Genomic DNA, 16,754 nt, shown 5'->3' on the forward strand with positions numbered 1-16,754 from the left:
TAAGTACCATTTTGTCAACAGTTGGTGACATGCCCTATCATCCCCCCTCCCATTCCCCCCACCCTGTGCTGAAGTGCCAGGTACTCACCGTCATCGATTCCAGGCCAGCCCATGAAGTGAGCAGAAATCTGTTTCTCATCCTTCCCGTACTCATTCTTGGCTACTAACTTGTAGTCCCCATTGTTCATGTGAGTGGGATTATCCAGCTGGAGGCAGCCATGGTACTCCGTGTGATTGGTAACATGGATTTTAGTACAGATGTATTTGGACTCATTCAATATGGCCCCGTTATAGAACCACTGAAGCGCTGGTTTGGGGTTGCCTTTCACAGTGAATGGAATGCACCAGTGGTGGTCTGAGGTTGGAGATTCGAGAAATGTGATAGTTGGAGCAACTAAATTGAAAAAGAGAGAGTTAATAGCACCAGAACGCTCAGAATTCTCCCCATCTCCAGATTTCTGTGTCATCAATAGGGGATTTTATTCAAGGACCCTTTGGTTTAAGAAAATACAGGACCGGCAACTCTGGAATCCATCAATATTTTGAATCATCATCAAGGCCGATTGAACTCCCTACAGAGAGCTTCAAAGAGACTCCTTTCCCTATACTTAAGACCCATGAATCATAATCATTTTTCAAATCTATTCAGTGTGAGAACCAGCTCCAAATAGATCACGGAGATTTCTGACAGCAGAAAAGGGCTCATTTAAAGTCAACTTTGGTTTCGAATAAATACGCCTTGATCTTATGTAGATTTGTCACCAAAACACTAAGGGCCACTGTTTCTTATGGTCCTTCACTAAACAACACAAATACGGACAAAAATGACCTTGGAAATCCTGCCGGAAGCCCGAATCTCACATCACTTATCGAAAACAGATCGAATTAACTAAGGCTATGAATGCTCCTACCAATGCAATCTGATTATTATAAAGTATGATTAATTGGTACTTTTTGCTGATTGCCAATAGTAAATGCTCTTTAAAGGTGCCTGGGTGGCTCTCAAGTCATGATCTCAGAGTCGTGAGATCGAGTCCCACTCAGGCCCTGCACTCAGTGGGGAGTCTGCTGAAGATTCTCTCTCTCTCTCCCTCCACCCCTCCCCCGGCTTGCTTTCTCTCTCTCTCTCTCTCTCTCTCAAACAAATAAATCCCTTAAATAAAAAAAAAGCATCACATTTCATTAAAGGACACTCCATTTTTGCTAGATTTCAGAAGCCAATGTTTTGATCCTTTCTAAATGTCTGAGGTTCTGTCCAAACTTAGACAAACAAACTGGAGACTACTTTAACTTTAAAAATAAAGCACTCTATCCTTTGGGGAAACAAACATTCAAGTAACATCTTTAAACAGAGTACTTATCCTGTGGAAAGGTATTTAAAGTCCCTCATAATTGTTTATTTTAATGTGGTCTGACTTTGATAACAATACAGTTGAGGACTGGAAAATACTTCCAGAGACCTCATAGTGTCTTTTCTCCGGTCAGGAAACCCAAGTCCAGTGAGGTTAAAGGACTTGGTCAAGTTTAGTGAGCGAGACAGATCTGGAACAGGGATCCTGGTCTCCTGATGTCCGACCCAGAAGCCCTTCCCTCTTGACCTTGCTTCTCGTGGTATGTGTTCATCACACAAGGAGGGGAATTACAACCTGCTAACTCTTTGGCCAGAGACACTACCAAAGCTGTCGCAGTTGTTAAAATTCTTCACCATTTATTCCTTTTATTCTTGATCTAGATTTTGATAGATAAGGTCAATTTCTCAGGCCATGGTGACCACCATAGATATTATAAGAGGAAATTTTGAATGTGAGCGTCCTGATTTGTAGGTCTGTGTTACAAATACAAGGACTCCAGCAGGGGAGGGACAACACTTACCTTCCTCCCACCAGCCCAGGCCCCCATGCTCAGGACCCATTTATTCCTTCCACCATGCTCAAAAGAGCTTTTGGTGAAGTGTTGACTTAAAGACATAAAGTCAGAAGCTGGTTGCTTGTGTTTGGGGATAACATTGATTTCAGGCTTCTGGGTGGGTCAAAATGATGAGAAATTATAAGTCCAGTACCTACTGGTCACAGAAGTTGTGCTGACAGTGACAAAGGGTTACGGCTGGTGACTGCAGTCATCACATACGGAATTTGTGCCGTGAGTGAACACTAGCCAGCGTATCCATATGTCTGCATGTGCGTGATGTGTATTTGTACATACACACGTGCCCACTTGTGGTTTTCTCATCCAAATCCTGACCCAGACACAGTAAAACCTCTTGAATTTATACCAGATTAGCTCAGAATTTGGAACGATGTGCAAAGTATATGTGATTTTTTACTGGAGTACATGTTCGCATGGAACGCAACAATCTGGAATGTTAAGTGTGGTATGATTTTTAATACTGGAAAATAATGCACTTACACTGAAGAAGCATAATAGCCCATATCTTAGTTTGAATGTATACAGAAATGTAAACCCATCATAATAAACGTTTTCTGTAGGTGATAATAATTTTCGGTCATTTAGGCAGGACTCCGCCAACCTGCCCACAAAAACTTGATGTCAAGCTAGTGAGGTTTTACCGCGTCAACAGCACACTCGGGTGTTTGTGAATAGACTGTGCTTTAGGTGACATAAATTTAAATCTTCATTTTGCTTTTATAGAGAACAAGATTTTAGAAACTGGTGTATCAGAACATAAACGAAAACTGATTAACAAGAGGAGGATAACCAGCTCAAAATACGTTCTCTCAAAAAAAATAAAAACCACAGGGGAAGACACAAGAGGACAAACTTAAGATAAAAAAAAAAAAAAAACTTAAAAGAAAGACATGCATGTGTAAGAGAGATTTGCAGAAATAGAACATTGATATTTCTTTAAAAAATACACACAAAACACTGCACACACTTTTTTTTTGACACTTAAGCAGCACCCAGAGGGCCCCAATGACAAATGCATGTGTGTCCACGATCATTGGCTACTAAAAACATATGCCCATCTGATTACGTACAATGTACAGTGAGGTTCACAGAATCTTGGTCTTCTCCTACAAGATTTTCTGCCACACAGGAGATCTGCTTTCCACTGTCATCAGATGAAATGTTAGTTATCCTTAAGGAGCCCTGCATGTGGCTTGTTTCATTCTACAAATGAATTAACAGACAAAAACAATCCTTATTAGGGCTGATCCCAAAGTGATAAGACTTGGGGTTTCTCCCCCTACATATACAAAAAATATACTACCTACATATAAAAAAATATATACACCATTAGAAAAGGTTTCTGGCCTGAATTGGGGCCAAGCAGAAGTGTAAATCCAGAGCTATTCTATTTCTCTAGGGTATAACTGTTCAATGAGCAAAGTTTCTTTAATCCTTGGATGCCTATCTACCTCTCTCCAGGGAAAAGACCACAAGGAACATCCCTTACCTTGCTCACGAGGACACAAGAAGCTTACTAGAAACCCAGAGACTCTAATCTACTGGATATACACAACTCAAATGCAAACCTGCACTCCTCTTTGTTAATTACAAGAATGAACAGAAAGTAAACATACATCGAAAACTCATCATCAATTTCTCTGTATGGTCCTATAAAATATTAAGGGATCATGACTAGATGAATCCAATCTCAAGTTCTGAGACACTCTCATCTCTCTAGGAACTCAGAGCCAAACAAAAGCCTTACCATATGTTTGGAAACCAGATTACCGACATCCCAGTACAAATTCGGGACTGGATCGCCTTCAACGCTACAAGATAATGTGATAGACTTTCCCTCCTCCACAGTGAGATTAGGTGCAGCCAAATTTGCTGATGGCAAACCTGTAGAACAAGAAAAGTCAAGTGGAGACATATATGAATCATTCGATGCATTGTCAAAGTAATAGGAAAAAATCAGAAACTCTTCATGCTTTAGAATCAGTAATTATTTACTTTCCGAGACAGATTTATGTTGATCTGAAAAAGTGCTGGGTTGGTAAGCTTTACAGGTTTAAGGTGCAACAAAAATGTGCCGTTAGGAGATGTGAAAACAAATTTTGCACATTGCTTAAAAATGTTATTGCAGCATAACTTTTTACTATTAAATAATCTAGTTTATAAAACATAAATTGGTATCTGTAGACCATCTTGTCTTGTCGTTCTCCTCATTTTCCCCTTTGTTGCATCCATATTTTTGCATAAATCCATTTTTTATGCTAAGTGACTCATAAAGATGACCCCACCAACAGACCTAGATTTTGAGACAGTCAGATTACAGAAGAGAATGTAGCTTTGGGGGGTGTGTTTGTTTTTAGAGGGAGGGAGGAGAACAGGGACAGGGGGAGAGAGAGTCTGGAATGCACTCCACCTTCAGTGCAGAGCCCAACGCGGGGCTCGATCTCAGGACCCTAAGATCATGACCCAAGCTCAAACCAAGAGTTGGATGCTTAACCAACTGAGGTGCCCCAAGAAAATGCAGTATTAAAGCATTCTTCACATGAAGCTGGACCATTAAAATATCAGAATGTCCCAAAGCTATATAAGTCATAGTTCAATATCAAGGGAAAAATGGGTTATAGTAAAATGTCCAGTATGATTTTTAAAAAATGTCACATGGATCTATATTCCCACATTTCAAAAGCTTTATTGATGCCATTACCACTTCCTTAAACTATCACACATATTGGGTGTTTACACTGCTTCAACTCACATGGGACTCACAGTATTTTCTGTATGAAGGCATGTCCCAGAGAGCATAATAACCGTATGCCAGGTCCTGCCTGTCTAGCTAGTCCCTTACTTGGTATCAGAAACTGCTCAGGGCTGCATTCACCCTACAGTTGTGTCCCATACACCTACAATGCCTAATGAACTCAGGAGCAACCCAGAGGTCAGAAAAGGCAATTCATCTTCAATACTCATTAACTGCAATAAAGCACCCACCTAGGGCTCCCTGACCCACTGTCTCCACAGAACTGTGTATAAACTCCTCTCCCACCACACAGTCCTTACTGACAAAGTCATTCTTCTTTATGACCAAAACCAGCCTGGAACGAGACTGTCCCAGGGGTCTGTCTCACGGTGTCCCCACCATCGGCAGAGGACTTCCCAACCAGACCCAGCTTTCAGTGGCCATCAAGACTCTTCAGAAACTTTCCTGTCAGCAACCCCAGAAAACTGTGTTCTATCTTTCACAGGGTTTCAAAAATGCCCCCTAAGACTCTGAGTTTCATATTCAGAGGTTTTCAATCTGTCATATTTTAGCTTCCAAGGCTCTTCTTTTGTTCCTGGATGGTCTATTTGTAAGACCATCCAGACAAAAACGTCTGTTTTTGTCTCCTGGGTGCAACATCGCCTGATCTCTTTGAGATCTTACTCATTTCTTTTTGAACTTTTCTTCTCTCCACATCAACATTGTTTCTGGCAACTTGTTTTCCTTCATATTTTTGTTTGGTTATTTGTCTCTTGTTATAAGCTTTTCTCAAACAGTGGGTATCACTGGCCATTCAGACATCTTTAAGAACAAGGCACTAGAAGCGTCGTGCATTTAACGGTTGGTTTCCTGGTAGGGCCATATTCTTAGCCTTTTTCCTGGGTACCTCCTGATGTCGATATCATTCAGTCATTTTGGGACAGAGTCTGGTCAGATTATTCAGATAATGCTCTTCCAGTGTCCTACCCGGAAGAGGAAGTAGGACGGAAATATAAATATTCAGTATGTAAATCCATCCTTCTCTCTATGGTTCTCACAGCCTCAGCTCTTTCTGGAGTTCCTCATAATACTGACTTGATACTCTTTAGAGAATAAACCTTCAGTTTTCTGCTGAGGAGGGAGGGGTGCAGTGACCTGGATTGTATGGAGTGAAAATGGGACTAACGGCTCTATCCGGGACTTGACCCACTCTCTTGGGATTAGTGCTGCCTGCAAGCCTGCTTCTTCCTGAGCCTGGTAGCCTGCATCCCAAACCAATTTCCTCTTGCCTTTGCCCTCTGCCAACCTGGTAACCAGCATTCTCAGCCATCAGCTCAGTTTCTATTCGTCTGTCTCCTTTCCAGCTTGCAACCGTTTGCGTCCTGTTGACTCCTCTGCCATTTCCTTGTGCTTAGAGATTTATCTGCTGATTGTGGAGGGATCACAGAGCCAGGGCCTGCCCTGGTGCTTGTCCTCAGGGTATGACCTCCTCCACCAACAGATCGTGGACATATCCCTCTTGGCACCTTGAATACAAACTATGGGATGAATTTCCTACTTCCTAAAAATGCATATAATAGTTTGGAAATTCTGAGCAGAAAAAAAAATTTAAGAGAGATTCTCAAGAGAGAATGTTATGCCATAATCTCTATTTCCCCAAGAAAATTTAGTGTAGTCTCTTCCATCAAGCCTAAATTTATATAAACAATGTTAAAAAATGTGTGTTTAGTTACAGTAATAGTACTATCATTTACTGGGCTTTCATTGAGCCAGAACCTTTTTTTCTAGTATTTTCAGTGACTGGTTTATGTAACCCTTACAACCATCATGAAGTTAAGTGTTTGTCCTCATCTAATTAACAAAGAATATGAGTTCTGGAAAAGTCTAATACATCTCCCAAAATTGCCTACGTACCTGTAGACCTGGGATTCGGACCAAAAGCTCAAGGTCCTCACTACTAACACTCTACTTCCTTCCCAGACGGCGTAGATCCATTTTAGCATAAATACCAACATGTATCTATAACTAAGAATTTAGTTCATTTAGAAAATAATTACGTGTCTATTTGTGAAGGAAGAATGAGTCTCCTTTATTTATAGAGAATTGTATCACCCTGTCACAGCAGTCTCCAAAAGAATCTGCAAAATTGGCCAAGTCTAGATCTTCTAGATGTAAAGTCTTCCACAAATGAGTAAGCATCTGACTCACGTTAATTCTAAAGCATTAATATGCTGGCCAGAGATTCAATAATGGAAAAAATCTGTACTTGAAATATCACTTGAGGTTTAATTAGCACAATAAAAATGAATTGGGAGGCATGAACAGCCAAGGCAGGATAAACCATTTGCCAGGCACTACTTCCTGGCTTAATAAGATTTGAAATCGGCACAAGTACAGAGCAAAGCTCAGCAGTGCTTCCAAGAGCTTCCAGCCCTACTGTCATGGGATCCTGATTTAAGCCTCCGAGAGGTCTTCCTCTGCACTCTGAGAAACATCCCTGGACAGCACAGTTGACCAGCCACCCAGAGTCCACACAGACACCTCTGTGTCAATGTGTCTTGACCCGGATATGTTCAGAAAGGATGCACCAGCCTACGAACCTCGGCAGGAAGTCACCAGCCACGCGGAAAAAGGCTGACTTCCTTTCGACCAGGGCTCCCCAAACTATAATGTGTGTGTGACTCACCAGCAGATCTGATTAGAAACACTGCTTCTTTCCAGTAGGTCTGCATTGCAGCCCAACCCATGGAGCAAACTCCCTGTTCCACAGACCACACTTTGAGTGGCAAGGGTTTAGACGACGGGTGTCAGGGTGGACAATTGCTCACTAGGTTTTGGGGTCTATGACCATTATTCTTAAACTCAGCAGGGACCCGAGCAATCAGCTCATCCATGGAACTTTCCCCAAAGTGTGTTCTGTGGAACTCAGACTCTTTGACAACTCTGTATTGGGGGAGGGGGTGGCGGTGAGAATGTAAGATTTAAAAAAATATGAGCCTATAGTAACTTCTATAACTCTGGATGTTTACTATGCACATTACATATGAGAAAGCTCCCAGAAGTCCTGCACCAAAAGAATCAGTTCACTTCCATGGATCTTATATTCCCCCAGCTGTTTTGAGTACACCCTTTCTCTGTGGTATCTTGTTATGGCTTTGTTATTTTTACTTGAAGTAACCTGACGAACTAAAAGAGATATACGTATTTAAATTTAGATGTAAAATATATTTAAGGGTACATATCAATGGTACGAATGACATTAATAACTCATGTTTATTGAGTACTTAATATGCGCTAGACCTCATCTGCTATATTCTATTTGGCATCCTAAAAACTCTTGCAAGTAGGTGTCATTAGTATCCCCATTTCCAGATGAAGTTAAAAAGTACCAGAACTAAACAGGTAATGAGTGGGAGCTGGGCTTGACCTTAACCAACACATGGATTGGCTGCCTCCTTTACTGGGCTCAGCCCTGCCTCTGTTCCCTTCCATGAGCACACACTTCTGGACAGTTGACTATGTCTTAGGATCACTAATTTAAAATATGCAGGTTCTCTCCTTTCCTTTATCACCATTCCAAAGGGATAAGAAATGCTCATTATTAGCACAATATTCAGGTAAAAATAAATTTGGTCGACCTATCCCTACCAACATAAAAAGCAAATCAAGTAGGTAGGGTCTCACTTTCTAATCATTAAGGAAAACTAACCTCTAATCACTTTGAGTTATTAACTCAGCTTTGCAGTGAGTGAAATGGGTCAGGACTGGGTTTTATTTTTCACCTCTAAGTAGGGATTATGTTCTTTCTCATCTTGTTTTAAACAATCTTGTTTAAGCTCTGTTCATTTTGTGTTTGGTCACCATTCCGTATGTAAAATATTCAAATAAATTATGATTTTGGCTACTCTCTCCTCTCCTCTCATGTTCTCTCTTTTTGGCATATCTTCCAATTTCTCTGTCTCTTAAAGCATATATATTTCACTACCAGGAAAGAAGCCAGAACGAGCCTGACCTATTTAGAAGTAGCTGCTTTACACCCAGTTACAAAAATGACAGAAAATTAGCAAAGTGACTTTCCAAGCCCAAATTGGAAATTGTGCTTCTATACTTGTGTGAACCATGTCATTACAGTGAAAGCAACCAGGAAACTTCTAAACACAAAAACTGTGTCAGCGGCTGACAGGTTGGGAAAAAACAGCTTTATTTGCCATTCTAAAAAGACAAAGGAAAACAATGGTCCACTGTGTGGCTTGCTGTGTTTTAGGAAACAGAACCTGATCCCCAGTAAAAGCAAAGCAACCTGGAGAACTAGACTTCGTACATGTTTTTTTGGTTTTGGGTTTTTTGTTTGTTTGTTTGTTTTTTGTTTTTTTGGTTTTTTGTTTTCAGAAAATTAACAAATCAATCCAGCTAAGGTGGTAAGAAATTAATGTGTTATACCAATCTAACTTCCAGAGTACCAACATAGCATTTCCCCCAAATCTTCCATAAGCTCTAACAAAGCAGAATTGCAGTCAGTCTGGTTTCTTGGTTTGAAACAAAGAAGGACTATGTACAAACATGCTAAGTAGACAGGTACTACAAACCACAGCGTAACAACCAAAAGCAAATCTTAAAAAGAAATCAGGAAAACCAATTTACCTCAAGGAACTAGCCTTCTTTTCCCAGGCACCTGTGAACTGACCTCTCCCATCATAAATAATATTTTGTTGATGGGTTTTAAGGAACCTCTACACTGAAAGTCTTAAGGTTGGGGAAGTGGAAAATTGGAATTGTTGTTATAAATAACAAGGAAACCAAAGGCAGGACTGATTTCAACTCGTGGGACCATTAAGGGAGTTTTCTATAGTAGCCGTACAGTCCAAGCATCAAGTGAATTACCACCTTATATTCACTGTGGGACTAGCATGTTCTATGGTAACCAGTTACTAGTAAAATGGGTTGAGGGATTGTTTTGATAATGACCCAGGGGAATATGCCTTTCTTACATGCATTTGCTGTCTACTTAAAACAGAACATCTCAGCCACTATTAACACCTCCTGAAGAAACTCTCTTCTGGAGATTTAAATCCTAATTATGGGATAAAAAATGTTTAAAGTATAAAGTATCCTGTTCTTTAATAATCTCATTTAGTGAGGGGAAATGATTGCAAAACTAAATGCTGAAGATCAATCAAAGTGGCAGACGCATTCTTGTATTAGATCAGCACAACAACCTTGGTGAAAGAACCTGTCTTTAGAACTTGGGTGATTTGATCTCTGTCTTCAGAACCAGTGTGCCTAGCGACTCTTTCTTCAAATTACTGTGGAAATTTTAGAAGAATGTGTTTTGTTGCCTTGCAATTAATATAGTTTTTCTAAAGTTAAAAAGGACCTTGTGGAGAAACAGACCACAACAAGTTTCCCAGCATGAATAAATTTACAGTAATTCACGCCAGGAGGGGCTGCTAGAAAAATACTGTGAGACATTCTGACCATGCTGCTAATGGTAACATGGCCATTAAACTTCCCAGCCCCACCTACCACGTTCGCTTGATCACTAAGGGTAGGAGGAACGTGAGACTCTTTCAAAATGGGATGATGACAGAAATTTCAGAGGGAATGACAAAATGTTAATATATGGAATAATTATAATTTATGTAAATTATAATTTAGCTAGAATAATATAAATCTTTAAGTTATCGTAACTGAAATATCTGCACCACTATATAAAAATCTGGTCCAATGCAATCATTACTATAACATCCGTGGCTCATGCATTTATTAATTGGTGAATTCAGCAAACACAAATCAAAGCCTATTACGTTCAAGGGATACGTTGATACCGTGGAGGATGTATTTTTGTTTATAAAATGTAAAGAGTTTGTTCATATAATACTTACATGGTGAAATACTAAAAGGGGAAGTTTTTAAAGAAAACCCATCTAATAAATGAATGACGTCTCAGTAGCTCTTTCTTATTGAAATTAAGATGTTACCAGTTGCAAATTAAAGGAGTAACCATAGTTATTGCAAATTGTTGGCTGACGATGACGAAACAAATACGCAAGACCATACAATACTCTGATGAGTGACCCCTACACTTAGCTAACAAGTTGCATCCAAAAAAAAGAAGAAAAAAAAAATGAAGATGAGTTCCATGAATTTGTGATGTAATTAAACACAACAGATATATTTTAAGTCTGCAAAGGGCAAGACCTAAAAGAAAAGCCAACCAACCACAAATCCATGCTCTAAACAAGACACCTAAGTGAAGACAATGACATATTATCTGATTTCTTTAGTATGGACTTTCAGAAACAATTTAAATCCAACTACCTCGTATAAATCTACTGCTCAGTTTGTCTAACTTCTCTTTAAAGAGCCCAAACTGGGAAAACGTGATGAAGAAAAGTAATATAAGACTAAGCTCCAAACTGAAGCATCCCCTTCTGACCTCTAATCTCTAGAAAATTTTTGGAAACTCCAGAACCATGTTGGAAAATGAGACAGCATACTGCTAGTGGACAAGACACCGTGAGAAACCCTGCACCAAGAGAAAGTGAGACAGTGTGACAAGAGAAAATGAGCCCAGCCCCAAAAGGGCACATAAGTATTCCCTACACAAAATAGGGGGGCTCTAGGCTGACCCAAGAATGAAGGGGCAGATAGCAAGACAGAGTGCCTTGGCTGAGCCACAGAGCTACTGGTTCAGGACACACACAACAGTATGTCCCCAAACTGTCCCTACCCACTCATTGTGGACACAGCATCCAACAAAAGCAACAAGTGCAGGAAACTTAATAGAAAAAATCAGTAGTGCTAGGTGCTGGTGACACCCTAGAGATATGATGAACTCCAACATGGGTAAAGGTGTTTCAGTTACAAAAAAAAAAAACAAAAACACACACACACACACACACACACACGGTCAGTAGAGATTGCAGAAATTAGAAACTGAGAAAAATTCAGTATCTGCAGAAACAGCTGAAGGCCAAAGGAGTGAGTCAAGCCATTTCCCCGTAACACCGCACAAAAAGACAAGCAGATGGAAAGAGCTACTGAGGCTGAGGAATACGGTGGGTGGAGCTATAAGTGTAAACAACCATCTACATAAATTAGAAAACTCTTCCAGAACTAGAACAAAAACCCTGAAAGAGTAGGCTGCGTGTCAAACAATAAATTTTTAAACACACACACACACACCCCTTAGTACGTTACGGTAAAAATTTTAGAATAACTTGGAAAAAGAGAAACTCTTTAAAGCTTCTAGAAGGAAAAGAAAAGCATAGATTCCCTGTCAAAGAGCAAGCATAAGGCTGGCCTCAACCTCTCTTCAGCGACACTGAATACAAGAACATAATACAATATCTGCAAAGGTCTAAAAGGAATTCTTTCGAGTCTAGGGTTTCATACTTGGCCAATTCCACTGAGAAGAACAAACACAATCTGATTTTCCACCAGGCGAGAACGTGAAGATTTTATGCTTCTTAGCTTCTCTAGAGAGAAATATTAGAGGATACACACCAGCAAAAAGAAAAACTACTCCAAATGGCAGTAGGATACAAAAGTTAATGATACATACAAAGAAACGGAAAATCTTCAAAACAGTCAAGTAACAACCTACAAATAAAATCCTAGTTGACAACAATCTGAGGGATGGGAAGAGAAAGAAAAAGGAAATAAAACTCTCCCTTCTTCTCTTGCTGGGAGCCATCTCTAGATACTTAAAAGAAAAATATGTTTTAATATGAGTAGTAAATATTTGAGTATCCTATATTTCCAAAAACACAGAAACATAATTAATAACCTCCAAACAAGTTAAGAAAAAAATAAAACACACTAAAAGTGGAAAAGGAAAAAACTATAGAAAAATAGACAAAGGTTATAAATAGGCAAACCACCAAAGAATAAGCATAATGTTCCCTAAACACAGAAGATACCCAAAAGTCATCAGGAAAATGTGAACCAAAAAGAAATGACCTACCATTTTTTAGAAAAACAAACAGAGAAGAAGTTTGTTAATATCAAGGTATGCTTTGCTGGAGTGGCTATAAATTGGTACAACTATTTTTTAATGTACAAACCACGTAAGCCAAAACTTCTGTTTCCTGCTCTCTACTGTAGGAAAACCTTTTCATCGGTACACAGGTACAAAGAGCACATGCAAAGACGCTCATTCTAACATTTCTGGAGTGACAAAAGATGGGAAATAAGCTAAATGCCATCAATGTGGAAATGTTAATGTAATTAGATAGATTCTATCATGAATCCCATGCATTGATTAAATAGAGTATTATAGATCCATAACCACTAACCTGAAATGATCACAAACAAGAAAAACACTAGCTTTATGTGTAATACAGGTTCTTTTTAACCACGAAATGTATCAACAATACTTGTGCATCAGAAATAAGTAAAAAACACTTGGAAAGAAAAAAAATCAATAGACAAACAACAAAACAGTCTGAGTATAAAATCTGTAGAGAAATAAGTCCATCCATTCGCCTTTTTTACAGTGTTGCTTTTTGGAAAGCATCACCAGCACTGAAATCAGGTGTGAATGTTACCATGAACGTAATCATCCCAACCGAGCGATCAAGCCCATTCCCTCTGAGTCAGGACAGTGAATTCCCGAAGTCCCTCACACACACAATTCATTGATTAATCTGCAGCAAGCAGAAAATGACTAAAAACTGACAAATTCATCAGGAAAAATGAGGACCAGTTCCCTCCCACTCTCGCCCTCTCCAGTCACAATGGTCTCACAACAACACATCAGGTGGGTTGCATCACTGAAAACTGTCAAGACAACACAGCCAAAAATTAAAATTTAAGAAAAGAAGAAGTGGTTTCAGGCAAGGGCAATACAGATGTCTATTACGGGGCAGTTTGAGGAATCAAAGCAGGAGCTCCCTGCTCTCTCTTCCTTCCTCTCAGTGGTTGCCGAACCAATGTGGTCACAACAGCCACGGACTTGGGAAGCTGGCCAAGAAGCCAGGTGACTCAATGCTGAATTTCTTGTCCCTCTAGGCGATTTCTCTCAGCGGTGCAAATTTATACCAAAACAGAGCACAGTCGCCCTCTTACCAATCAGGAAAAGATATACATTAAAAGTTGGGTTTGTTTTTTTTTTTAAGTGTTGGCTAGCAAAGAAAGCTGAGGAAAGTTGGCAAGAGAGCAAAGCCCGATTCCCCTGTTAGGAAGCCACAGGGCTCAAGGAGAGAGAAATCTGTGGGAAGAGTAACTGCTCTCTCTTAAGCCCCTTCAGGGTAAAAAGCAAATACTTATCTTTCCTTTCATGACATTCTCCTTAAAAATGAACAGCCGCCCTATCTTCCTTCAAGAAAAACTGATCTCAAACAATACGAAGAATTGAACGTTTGTCAGAGGGTGTCCTCTCCGATTCTGGAGGTGCAGAGGCTGAGGAGAAGTGGGGGCAAGACTGAGGCAGGGCTTGAAACCCAAACCTGGAAAAGCGTGTGTAAGGGCATATTCCTGGTGCCCCATCAGGAGACACAGCCATCTGGCAGCAAGACAAGTTGAAGGGACTGTGGCCCGAACTGCATTTCCTGGGTACGGTGAGGACACTCTACCACCACAAGATCCTTCCCTCTCCATTTTCTGGGTGCCAGCCATGTAAACACGTGGCCAAGGAAGTATCACACTCCTCTCACATAGTTTTCGGATGGACGGACGAATGGATTGACGGATGCCATGACCAGACAAATGAAGAAACAGTGGAATGAACAGCATACTTCTCCGTGCGCGTCAAAGCCATCCACTCAGAATTAATATTCTACTTGCGAAAAATAGTCAAGCAAAGTTGCTCCCAGCTGATTTCCCCACACTGCACACAAATGTTACCCAGCTCACCAGAGACCTCAATAGCATACTATATAAAATCTGGGTAGTGATAATCCTCCCAGACTCTCTACCACACCAAGGCAATTAGAACAATTAATAGCAAGTAGAATTCATCGATTCGAAAGTAAATTACCACAATTGGGTATCTGCAGGTTTGCCAGGGGAATATTCTTGCTGCTTTCATTTAGGCAGTACAAATCCTGAGTTTCTGGGCTGGATTTAGTCTCCTGAAGAGTCTTGATCCACATAATGTCACAGGAGCATGTAAATGGATTGCCCACCAAGATCCTACATGGGACAAAAATGACACCTGATCAGGCTTCTCTTTGTCAGTGTTCACGACGCTAGAGATCACAAAGCGCTGCGACATTATGAGTTCTTTCTGGCCAGCAATCTTCAGGAGTCATACCCACCTTTACGGTTTCACATTACTTATTCATTCCTTTATCTAATACTTACTGATCTTCTGCTAGGTGCAAACACCACCGTGGGCTCCAAAGGAGGAAAAGTGATGCAAGACCTTTCAGAATCATAGGGAAACAAGACAGGAACAGGCAGAACTATAATAGAGGCTAGAAAAGGATGTCTCACAGAACGGGGGAAAATCAGATGCCATAACCAATTTGCCACGGCCATTATATAGCAATTAAGATCTTTAGTGAAGATGCCAATTGTTAAGTTGTCAGGAACGCTAACATACTTATTCCTGAGCAGGCTAGAGATTCCAGTGTGTTCATTTAATAAGCTCAAACCACAGTGGAGAGCAGAGCGATTTCATCTGACTTTACAATAAGCCTATAAATACAAAGTTAAGGCTGAAACGTGAGGCGGCACTCCCAGCTTTCTGCATGGGGCGACCACCGTTCAGCGGGGTGGATGCAAGAAAGTTGGAGTAAATGTGAATGAGAGAGCCTGGAGGGGAACTCTGAGACCTCCTACACACACACACACACACACACACACACACACACAGAGTCACACACATCCCAAGTTCAGGGTTTCTGCGAGCAAGAGCAAGTGAGCTCCAGATGGAGCCACTCAGCCCACTGCGGGAGTGTCTGAGAAGAGCAAGCCACCCATCAGCCGAGCTGCCTGGGCTCCCGTGGCCTGCGACTGGTAACGGAGGAAGTAGTCAAGAGGAAAATAAAAACCACAAGAAAAAAAAAATCTTTAAATGCTTATTTATAATACTCAGTGGCCTATTTAAGATGAATTCCATTTATGGTAATGAGCCTTTAAATGAGGCCATTTACAATCGTTACATAGGCTCTGCCTGGCATTAACCACAATACTTAAGATTTCCTTGAGGACAGGACCTGGGCTTTGCAACATCATTTACTCCTGTGGTTTTTCTGGTTGGGTTCGAAGAATCTCAGGGGTCCCCGGGGACTCTTCCAGGAGTCTCTTTGGGGAAAATGTGGTCATGGCAGCCTCGTTTAATGTGTGTGTGCTTGATCGCCTCTCAGTATCCCTCCAGCAGATACAGAATCGAAGGCAGAAGATATCCACAGGGTCTCGACTCCAACTAGTATAAGGGGTTTCCTGGCCTTCTAAGTACATGAAAAACTAAAGAATCTCCCAAAAACGAAGGCATGACCGAACCCACAGAAGGGATAAAGAAGCAAGGGGTCTTCGGCTGTGGTCATAGCTATGTCCACAGGAGCATACCACGCTGGCAGACAGCTGGCTCCTTTCTGAAGGTCATGGGCAAACCCGTCTTCCAGTGACTACCACGGCACCTGACACTGGCTCGTTTATGCTCTTAGCTCTCCACTAGACCACAGAGTCCTGAAACACAGACAGTGTCCTCCATACGTCCCCAAGGCCCGGTGCGTGAGTCTGATTCGCAACCAGGCCCACATTGAATGTGTGTTGAGTGACTTGATTAAATCTGCTGCTGGGAGAAAACGGAAGCCTTTGTATCTGGAGTCAGAACTCTGAATTCTGACCCATCAAGGTCACGTTCCACAGCGATGCTCAAAAGGGTCACACAGAGCGCCTCTCATTCTGTTTCATATTTCCTCAAATCTTACATGCCCACTGCTGGGTTAGAAAGCTACCACTTCAAGACCAGGGAATTCAGTGTAGTCCGAAATGACTGCCTATCGCCAACACCTGGCACCAGGCAACTCTCGTTACAACCTACTATCTCGTCTCTCCACGAATGGCATCTTCTCATCTGCACATTTGCCTTGCGAGAAGGCATGGACCCTCCAACCCAAGCAATATATACAGTAAGAGCAAAAGC

At 41.0% G+C, this 16,754-nt stretch overlaps 1 protein-coding gene across 5 annotated transcripts in view; it reads right to left on the minus strand.

The window, feature by feature from the left end:
• The window catches only part of NTRK2 (neurotrophic receptor tyrosine kinase 2), a 318,349-nt gene that overhangs the window by 269,079 nt on the left and 32,516 nt on the right, over positions 1-16,754 (minus strand). For all 5 annotated transcript variants that reach the window (XM_032840565.1, XM_032840563.1, XM_032840566.1 and 2 more), the window contains exons 5-8: positions 14,640-14,794; positions 3,674-3,810; positions 2,997-3,129; positions 89-394 (exon numbers count right to left, since the gene is read on the minus strand). In XM_032840565.1, coding sequence (XP_032696456.1) covers positions 89-394; positions 2,997-3,129; positions 3,674-3,810; positions 14,640-14,794 — 731 coding nt within the window. The remainder of the gene's footprint in view (positions 1-88; positions 395-2,996; positions 3,130-3,673; positions 3,811-14,639; positions 14,795-16,754) is intronic.

This window comes from Lontra canadensis, unplaced genomic scaffold (assembly GCF_010015895.1).
Source record: "Lontra canadensis isolate GAN:19392208 unplaced genomic scaffold, GSC_riverotter_1.0 scaffold113, whole genome shotgun sequence".
In the NCBI taxonomy this organism is placed as follows: Eukaryota; Metazoa; Chordata; class Mammalia; order Carnivora; family Mustelidae; genus Lontra; species Lontra canadensis.